At 39.7% G+C, this 10,246-nt stretch overlaps 1 protein-coding gene across 1 annotated transcript; it reads right to left on the bottom strand.

Moving 5' to 3' along the window:
- Positions 1-1,647: 1,647 nt before the first annotated feature.
- Positions 1,648-9,823, bottom strand: FAM240B (family with sequence similarity 240 member B). Its single transcript, XM_070376085.1, has 2 exons — positions 9,681-9,823; positions 1,648-1,741 (listed from the first exon to the last, which is right to left on the bottom strand). Exons 1-2 carry the CDS (start codon positions 9,821-9,823, stop codon positions 1,648-1,650), a joined length of 237 nt encoding a protein of 78 aa, XP_070232186.1.
- Between the last annotated feature and the right edge of the window lie 423 nt (positions 9,824-10,246).

The following is a 10,246-nucleotide window of genomic DNA, read 5'->3' as shown; positions in this document are numbered from 1 at the left end:
CATCAGTGTCTCAAGGGGCTTTCTCTGACCCTCCGATGTGGTTAGGTATTCTGATGTTTATTCCCATGGTTCTCTGTCCTTACTAAATTTCCATTTTATTATTAGCCTCTTTCCCCAAACTTTGCTCAGTTTTTCCCAGCTGTAATTCACTACTTATTAGTTGTATCTGGGCTTCCTTGATAGCTTGGTTGGTAGAGAATCTGCCTGCAATGTGAGAGATTCTGGGTTGGGAAGATCCACTGGAGAAGGGATAGGCTACCCATTCCAGTATTCTTGGGCTTCCCTTGTGGCTCAGCTGGTAAAGAATCCGCCTGCAATGCGGGAGACCTGGGTTCGATCCCTGGGTTGGAAAGATCCCCTTGAGAAGAGAAAGGCGACCCACTCTAGTATTCTGGCCTAGAGAATTCCATGGACTGTATAGTCCATGGGGCTGCAAAGAGTGAGACACAACTGAGCAACTTTCACTTCACTTAGTTGTATCTGAATTGGATAAGAGCCTATAGCAAAGATTTGAGCATTGTACTCTGTATCTCATAACTGAGGGATTGTGGAGTCACCTCTCTAGCCCTCTTGCCACCCCGTGACCCCCTCAGCCATAAGGATCTCTTTTAGTTTTACAGTGGAAGAAGTTTATGCCACCACATAGCATCTGTGAGCATCTATGAGTGCTGTGATACTCTCCCCAATACTGTGTGTGTCATTCTCTGGGTCCCTCTGGCCATTTGGGCTCTTTGGCTGGCTGGGGCTTCTCACTCTGCTCCTGTCCACAGTGAGGCATCCCTGGGTAGAGGAGTGGAGGAGCCCTAGTTCCTGTGACTGACAGAATCCCTCCTGATCTGTGACCATGATCATGTCTGGGCCCAAGAGGAGGCTTCAGTGAAAGTGACTTTAAATTCCAAAATGTGTCTAAAGGCAGCTGGAGCTGACACTTGCTAGAGCGTCAGAGAACTAACCATGACAGGCACGAGGGAGTTAACACAGGGCACACACCATTAGGACACAACAACCAAGTTTATTAACATTCTCTTGCTTTCACTGCATGCTTCTAATTAAAAGTTTATAAAAATTTGTATGAGGAGAAAATAATTTAGTTCAGTTCATTTTCAAACCATAATGTTAAAAATTATTCTTTTTATAAGAATGATTTCTTTCTTTCTTTAGCTTTCTTTCTGTTAGCAGTAGCATTTCTGTCTTCATTTTAAAAAAGGCGATGGGGACAGGAAATAAGATCGAATGACTCTGTTTTTCCAGAATACTTAGGGAAGCCAGGTTTCCAAACAGTAATTGCCCCTGGTAAGCCTGAATAAAATATTCAGATTTCAAAATGAGAAGAAAATGTGGAAATAAATTACATTACGTGGATCTTTGAAACTTGGAAGTGCTAATTCCAAGAGATTTTTATATTAGATACCCCAAGCTTCGTATCCCATTGGCGGTCATCCTGTCCTCTGTGACAGGGAGGATTGAGACGGATAAAGAGTCCCATTAGCACTAGGGGAGGTTTCACATGTAAATCCCTTCACAAATGGGAGAGCAAATAAAGAGCGTCCTGCTTAGTAAGTCAACATAACTTGGGTGTTAGTTTTTTCTCCTAGAAAAGTGCCCTTGGTGGTTTGTCATCTTTGAAGGGGATGAGGCAGGAAGCACTCAGCCCACAGTGCTTGCCTGCTTCTCCTTCCCATCAGGATTGTCCAACATCCTCAGCCTTTTCTCCAGTCTCTGCTTCCATTCTTCTCTGAGCCTGAGGAGAAGAAACAATATTCGTGGTCATTGCATTTGTTTCCGCATCTGCTGGTCCGGTGAAGTTTATTTTCTTCTGAAGAATATTCTTAAGAGAAACAAATGGCTTTTACAAATTAATGAAGAAAATAATTAATAAGAGTAATGAACAGTCTATGAATGTGTAATTTTCTCCAAAATTCACTCCTTCTGAAATCCATATGCGGATTCAGTGTAATATCAATCAAAATCCCAGCAGGACTTTTCTGTAGCTGTCAACAAGCTGATTCTAAATTTTATACGGAAAGGCAAAAGAAGTTGATTAGCAAAACAATTTTAAAGTAGAAGAAAGTTGGAGGATATAGACTATGTGACTTTGGGACTTAATATAAAGCTACCATCATCAAGACAGTGTAGCATCAGTGAAGGAACAAACAGATCACAGAACAGAATAGAGTATAGATATAAATACACACAAACACAGACAACTGATTTTTGATCAGGGACAAAGACAACTCAATGGAGGAAGGATGTGTGAGTGCTCAGTCGCTCAGTCGTGTCCACCTCTTTGTGACTCCATGGACTGTGGCCCACCAGGCTCCTCTGTCCATGGGATTTTCCCAGCAAGAATACTGGAGTGGGTTGTCATTTCCTCCTCCAAGGGATCTTCCCAACCCAGGGATCCAACTCACACCTCCTGCATTGGCAGGCAAGTTCTTTACCACTGAGCCACCTGGCACGAAGGATAGCTTTAAAAAAAAATGGCACTGGAACATTATACATCCATATTAAAAAAAAAACATGGCCCTTGACCCACACTCCACATCTTATGCAAAATTAACTAAAAATGGATCATAGACTTGAAGGTAAGTAAGACTAAGGCTTCAACAAAAAAGCCAAAAAATAATATCTTCATGATCTTGGGACCAGGAAAAAATTCTTATATACAACACAAAAAAGCATGATTCATAAAAGAAGAGAAAATTTGGGACTTTATCAAAATTAAAACATTTACTCTGTGAAAGATACTGTGAAGAGAATAAAAGACAAGCCATTAACAATATTTGCATGTAACATGTCTGATAAGAGACTTGTTTCTAGAAAGTATAATATTTCAAACTCAATAATAAGAAAATAATATAATGGATAAAATATTTGAACAGCCATTTTTCTAAAGAAGTTATATGAGTGGCAAATAAACTCACAAGACATGCTCAACATAATTAGGATGAGTGGCAAATAAACAGATAAAAGATGCTCAATTAAATTCAGTTTGAAACAGTGAGATGCCATTTTCACCTGTTAGATTAAAAGTGATTAAGAGTTTGACAACACACAGTATGAGTAACAGTAAAATTTGGCATTCCCACACTTGAGTGGAAGTTTAAACTAAAACAACCTCTTTGCAAGACAAGAGAGCGATAGTTATCAATATTTTAAACATTCATCCTTGACATAACATCTTCATTTCTATGAACTTATCCCATAATATTATCCGTGTATGAAAAATGTATGTATAAGTATTCTTATTGCAACACTGATTGCAAAGTCCCCATATGAAAAACAACCTAAACGTCCTTCAAGGTGATTGGTTAAATTGTCACATCATTACAGTAGAAAACATTAAAGAACTGAAAATGTTAATATAGAAAAACTTCCAAGAGTAAGTTAAAAAAGGAAGTTGCAGAAGAGTGAAGATTGTATAGGTCCCATTTTGTATAGAAATATAGCACACATATTTATTTGCTTATTAAAACTAAAGTTTTGGGGAGACATATATGAGAAATTGTTGATGGCTATTTTCTCTGGAGAGCATGTCAAGGAGCCTAACTGAGGACACTGGTTTTCCAAGGTATATACTTGGTTAGTTTCTTAAGTTGGATAAATGCTTTTATTCATTTATGAGGGCAGCCATAAAAAAAATAACACAGACTGGTTGGCTTAAACAACAGACATTTATTGTCTCATAGTTTTAGAGGATGGGAGCTTGAGATGGAGGTGCCAGCAGGTTTGATTTCTCCCAAGGCCTCTTTCCTTTGTGTGCAGGTGGCCTCCTTAATCCATCCTTTTCTCTGTGTTTTTACCTTCTTGGTGTCCCTTTGTGTATCAAACCTCCTCTTCTTATCAGGACAACAGTTAGATTGGACTGAGACCTATCATAAAAGGTCTCATTTCAACTCTCATCTTTTCTAAAGGCACTATCTCCAAATACAGTCATGTTCTGAGGTAGGACTGGGGGTTAGGACTTCCACATACAAATTTTCAGGGTGGGAGGCACAACTCATAACAATGCTAAAGCAGTGCATGATTATTATGGATAAATTAGAATATATAATAAAGAATACAGAAAACTTGGATTCAGCTTTACTTTTCAGTCTTGTAAATAACCCTAAAATGAATACGATAATATGTAATACTCTTTCTATATACTAGTCTACTTTCATTGAAGAGATTCCCAGCGGTGAATAACGAGAAGGTGTAATTTTTTTAAATTTATTTTTATTTTTGACTGCACTGGGTCTTCATTGCTGCGCTCAGGCTTTCTCTAGCTGTGTCTAGGAGGGGCTACTGTTCAGTCCCAGTGCATGGGCTTCTCACTGAAGGGGTCTCTCTTGTTGCAGAGCGTGGACTCTAAGGTGTGCATGCTTCCATAGTTGTAGGCTGTGGGCTCCGTAGTTGTGGCATACGGGCTTTAGTTGCCCTTAGGCATGTGAAATCTTCCCAGGCCAGGGATCGAACCCATGGTCCCCTGCATCGGCAGGGAGATTCTTAACCATTGGACCACCAGGGAAGTCTGAGGGTATAAATATTTTGAAAGCTCTAGGCATCTGTTACCAAACTGTCTCCAGGAAACTTCTTACTTAAAAGTCTGCTCAATTATGGGCTCAAGAGAGAATGCAAAGAATTTGGAATGTTGGTCTGTTGTTTGGTGGTAGTTGTTGCTTAAGCACATTAGCAACCAAGGATGGAAAGTTGAAATATTGAGAGAATTGAATACTGTAAAGACATTGGTTATCATTCTCATTCTGCTTCAGCTTTAAATAGAATGAATGACACAAAGATATAATTTTCCGGTTTGAAAGGGGAGATAAAACTTGTAACTGATGCTTTTCCACTAGTGGGCACGTACCTTACACATGGACTTCCCTGGTAACCCAGTTGGTAAAGAATCCACCTGCAATGCAGGAGACCCCAGTTCAATTTCTGGATCAGGAAGATCCCCTGGAGAGGGTTGCCATTTGCTTATCAAAGGGATCTCCCCAACCCAGGGATTGAAACTGTGTCTCCGGCATCTTCTGCATTGGCAAGCAGATTCTTTACCACTGTGCCACCTGCGAAGCCCCAGTATCATGCAGGTTCATCATTAATTAAAGGGGCTTTAACTTTTCCTTTGTGTGGCGAGCGTGAAAATGTGTTGCTCAGAGATCCAGCTGGCCAACTGCCTGTTTTTGGCAAACTTTTATCAGAATATAGCCCTGCCCATTTGTTGACATACTGTCTGTGACTACTTTCACACAGTGGTAGAATAGGATAGTTGCAACACAAGAGCATATGACCCACAAAGCTGAAAATATTAAGCATTTATTGTTTGTCTGATTTCATCAAATCATAGCTGAATTGCAATCACAGGTGGACTATCAACACAAAGGTTAGCAAAAGCCAATAGAAAGATGCTATGAGAATCCATTGGCTATATGAAATGTGTAATAAAAAGCATTGTACATTTTCTTATGATTTGTAAAGATTTGTGTTACACATCTTTATATCAGTAAAATTTATAATAAACTTATGTACATATATGTGTATATATATCAGTTCAGTTCAGTCGCTCAGTCATGTCCAACTCTTTGTGACCCCATAACTGCAGCACGCCAGGCTTCCCTGTCCATCACCAACTCCTGAAGCTTACTCAAACTCATGTCCATTGAGTCAGTGATGCCATCGAACCATCTCATCCTCTGTTGTCCCCTTCTCCTCCTGCCTTCAATCATTCCCAGCATCAGGGTCTTTTCAAATGAGTCAGTTCTTCCCATCGGGTGGCCAAAGTATTGGAGTTTCAGCTTCAGCATCAGTTCTTCCAATGAATATTCAGGACTGATTTCCTTTAGGATGGACTGATTGGATCTCCTTGTTGTCCAAGGGACTCTCAAGAATCTTCTCCAACACCACAGTTCAAAAGCATCAATTCTTCAGTGCTCACCTTTCTTCATAGTCTAACTCTCATATCCATACACGACTACTAGGAAAAACCAAAGCTTTGACTAGATGGACCTTTGTTGGCAAAGTGATGTCTCTGCTTTTTAATATGCTGTCTAGGTTGGTCATAACTTTTCTTCCAAGGAGCGAGTGTCTTTTAATTTCATGTCTGCAGTCACCATCTGCAGTGATTTTGGAGCCCCAAAAAATAAAGTCTGTCACTGTTTCCATTGTTTCCCCATCTATTTGCCATGAAGTGATGGGACCAGATGCCATGATCTTAGTTTTCTGAATGTTGAGTGTATATATATATATATATATACACTCCACAGAGAAGTAGTTGTTAAATATTTACCAGCACACCATAACTTGCTTCCCATTTTTCTTTCACAGGAGCTTCCCCCAATAAATCTCATACTCATCTAACTTCATCTTGCCCTCTGCTTCTTGGAGGACCCAAATGAACACATTTGGAATGATTAATTTATTATAGGAACAGAATTTAGGAATCTGGGGTTTATGACACATTTATTCACTTTTTTATAATAGCTATATCACTGTATATTACCAGATGGATGATAGATGCCACTATCCACCTAAATCCCCATTAAATCCTGTTTTATGAGTATTTATACTGTTAACTGCCCCTTTCTGGTCACTATCTTTCATTACTGTGCTGCTTCTCTATCTTTGTGCTCTCAGTAATTTGGTGAATGGAAGTGTGTATATGGACCTTTTAGTCTGTAGTAAGAAAGGTCAATATGAAAAAGATAATACTTAAAAATTGGTATACAGAGTCAGATACAGTAGAAGAGTAGTAAAACAGACATTAAAGCTTGAAGAGAACTTTTTTTCCCTTAAGCCTAGAAATAGTGACCTCCCTTTTCAAATGGAGACCAAATAATACTTACTATTTATTGTTCTAGATTCATCTGATTTGTGGAGGAGTTGTAATTAATATCTGGGAATACAAATTCTGCTTGATTAGTATGGGTTTTGACTAGAAAGCAGGATTTGGTGAGGGGGGTGGTGAATCTTAAACCAGAATCCTAAGAATCAGAGATCAGTTGGGCACATAATTAGTGTTTTTCTATCACGTGCTTGCTAGGCCCAAATAAATGTGTCAGTTTGGGTCCTCCAAGAAGCATAATTGAAGGAATTACCTATGGAAAATAAAGCAGGGGCTGGGGGGTGGGGTGGGGAAGGAAGAAATGATTGGATAGGAAGAACCCCAAATCACAGCAGAGTTGACATAACTGATAAGCAGGAATCAAAACAGAGGAAGGTGAATGGTCTTGGGGTGAGGACTAATAAACCCCTCTTGTCACACAAGTCAACCAGATTCAATGTATATTGACATTGTGAGTTCAGCTAAATTCTGAAGAAGAATTTTGAAGGTCATACTTATTGCATTAAAACATTATTTTTTTCATATAAGTATTATACAGTTACTCAAATATAGTTTCAGCCTGGTTATTTAGACTTAGATGTTCATGTAGGTTATCATCTAAATTGAGATTCTTTGGAAAATAAAAGGGAACATAATACATGATGCTAACAAAATGATATACATACACCTGGACTGTCCCAGCACACTAGGAGATTTGTTCATTATTCCCACAGTACGCTTGACTTCTCTCAGATTGTTCTCTCAACAGTTATTTCAAACCCGTTTTCTACTTCTCCAGGGGACTGACACCCGCTGTGTTGCTTCTTTCTAGCCAGACTCAGAGGGAGTAAGAGAATTTCTAGTTCTGAGACCACCCACTTTTTGCCTTGTGATCTCATCGCCAGGACCTCTTCAACTCACATGTGTTGCCAGGGTAATTGGATTTCTGCAGCTCTGGCTGCATTCCTCCCCATCAGTGAACCATAGGCGTGTGCTAATAAGCATGTCCATGGTAAAATGCCTGTTTTCACTCTACCCAGATTTGGTACAAGGTCTTGCTGGTTAGCTCAGCTGGGGAACAGAAGGCATTATTGGCTCTAGCATGGGTGAAAATTTGTGAGATTTTTTTTTTTTAGATGTTTGTCTTCTACCGTTCATTTAGAACATTTCTTGATTGCACAGTGGCTTGAATTTGCCACTTTTTTAAATGGAGGGTAAAATTTTTTTTATAGTGTTAGTGTTATATGTTTGTTTGTCACCTACATATGTGCATTTTGGAAAGTCATAACCCAGGGGGCTGAAATAGGAACCCAAGTGTTTATGCTATTCATTGGTCTGGTCAAGTGTACGCTGGAAAATAATTATTCTAGGACAAAGTTTCAAAATGTATGGTTACATTAGCAATATATAAACAAATATTCTGACATTTTGTTTTGATTTCTCTGGGTACTGGGAGCTGAAGAAGGGTTTTAAGAAGTTAATGTTGGTACAACACAATACATGTGAATTATATGTGTTTTTAGCTCAGTATACTCAGAAACATGGAGGCACATGCCTCGTTCTCCCTCAGAACACAGATGCCATCACACTTGTGAATAAGCATCTTAGCAAACAGACAGCTTGGCTGGGCTATTCCCATTTCAGTAATGGAGAACCCAGACAGTCCCTGAAAAGTTGAGCTGATTTGTCTGCTCCAAGGTACTACACACATGAGGGCAAGTGCTGGCCATTTTAGTCAGAGCAATGTTGACACATGTGACACGTCTTCTCACATAAATAAATGTTCCCCTCTCAGCAGACTCTTTTAGCTAGAACAAGTTCAACTGCCAGTGAAGGGAAGACCACATTATCCTCCCCATCCTTAATATGTAGATCTTAATATGTAGGATCTCAGAGGTGGGATCTTTCACACTTTTACACATCTGTTGATCTAACTCTGAAATTCAGTGTAACCTTGTGTCCTGAGGATTGCAACAGAGGCAGGGTGAGTGATAAATAAATATCATTTATTCTCAATCAGGGGCGACTCTGTCCTCCAGGGGACATTTGGCAGTGTTGGGAGATAATTTTGGTTGTCACATGGGGGATGGGAATCCTACCAGCATCTAATGTTTTGAGGGATACTGCTACACTTCTTACAAAGCACAGGACAGCCACTCCACTAACAAAGAATTATAAGGCCCTAAATGTCAGTAGTGCTAAAAAGTTGAGAAATCCTGATATAGATGGTGGCATGAGTAGAAGAATAAATCATGTCTGTAATTTTTTATATTTTATGATATTTCACATCTTAGAAAGCTTAATGGCCACAGAAAGGCTGCCTTGCCCAAGGCTAGCCCTTTCTTTTGCATGCCAACCAATCCTGAGTCTGTGGCCCCTACCACCTCCTTATCTCTCTATCATACATAAAGTCATATTTCTTCTGCCCTATACCATCCCAGGGCCAGGACAAGCTCCAGACAACTAGAGACCACCCATAAATCCCAAAACCCCTGGGCATTATTCAAACTAGCCAATCCTAAGCTGTTTACTCTGCCTTGACTTGTCTTTTCCTTGGAAATGCCAATAAACGCTCTGGCTTAGACTTTCCCCTTGCTTTCATCTTCTGTCTCCTGGCCAAAACCTGGTGCTTCCCCTGTGGCACTGCATGGCATGCAGCGATACTCTCACTGAAAGCTGTGAATATAATAAAAACCTTCCTTCTAAGCCTTGTTCTCCTTTTGATTTCTGGCTGCACTGACCTAACAATATCGCTTCCAACATTTGCATAATTAGCACAGTGGGTAATGAAAATAATTCAGCTTCTCCATCTTCACATCTGGTATATTTCTGGGGAAATCTCCCTTGAAAAACAGTGAAGAAACAATTCACATACTTTCTCAGGGCACTCCTTCCCTGACGATCTTCCTCCAGTTCCCGGTAACAGGTCTGTTTGCTAATTTCCTTCTCCCAGAAGCTTTTGAGCTCATGACAGGTTTCACAGCAGAAGACTTCTCGACGAATGTATTGATTGTTCATCCTCTAAAAATAAAAAGAAAAACAAATCCAAGTACTTCAAATAAAGCCACTCTAATTTTGGAATGATGAAAGATGTTTGAATCCATACACTGCTATTTACAGATTTTGTGACCCCATGGACTATAGCCCTCCAGTCTCCTCTGCCCATGGAATTATCCAGGCAAGAATACTGGACTGGGTAGCCATTCCCTTCTCCAGGGGATCTTCCCAGCCCAGGGATAGAACTCAGGTCTCCTGCACGGCAGGCAGATTCTTTACCATCTGGTCCACCAGCAAAGCCCTGGTTGCCTAAATATGTGGGGTTTTTTTAATTCCCCTTAAATCAGTTTTAGTATCTTACTAATTTTGTCATTAAATAAAGTAAAAAATTTGATACTAGTTCATCTTATATTTGTGAGAGTCATGATTTTAACTTAAAAAATT

Source organism: Bos mutus, chromosome 8, assembly GCF_027580195.1.
Source record: "Bos mutus isolate GX-2022 chromosome 8, NWIPB_WYAK_1.1, whole genome shotgun sequence".
Lineage (NCBI taxonomy): Eukaryota > Metazoa > Chordata > Mammalia > Artiodactyla > Bovidae > Bos > Bos mutus.
The sequence above is the reverse complement of the archived record's forward strand: the minus strand, read 5'-3'. Positions and strand labels throughout refer to the sequence as shown.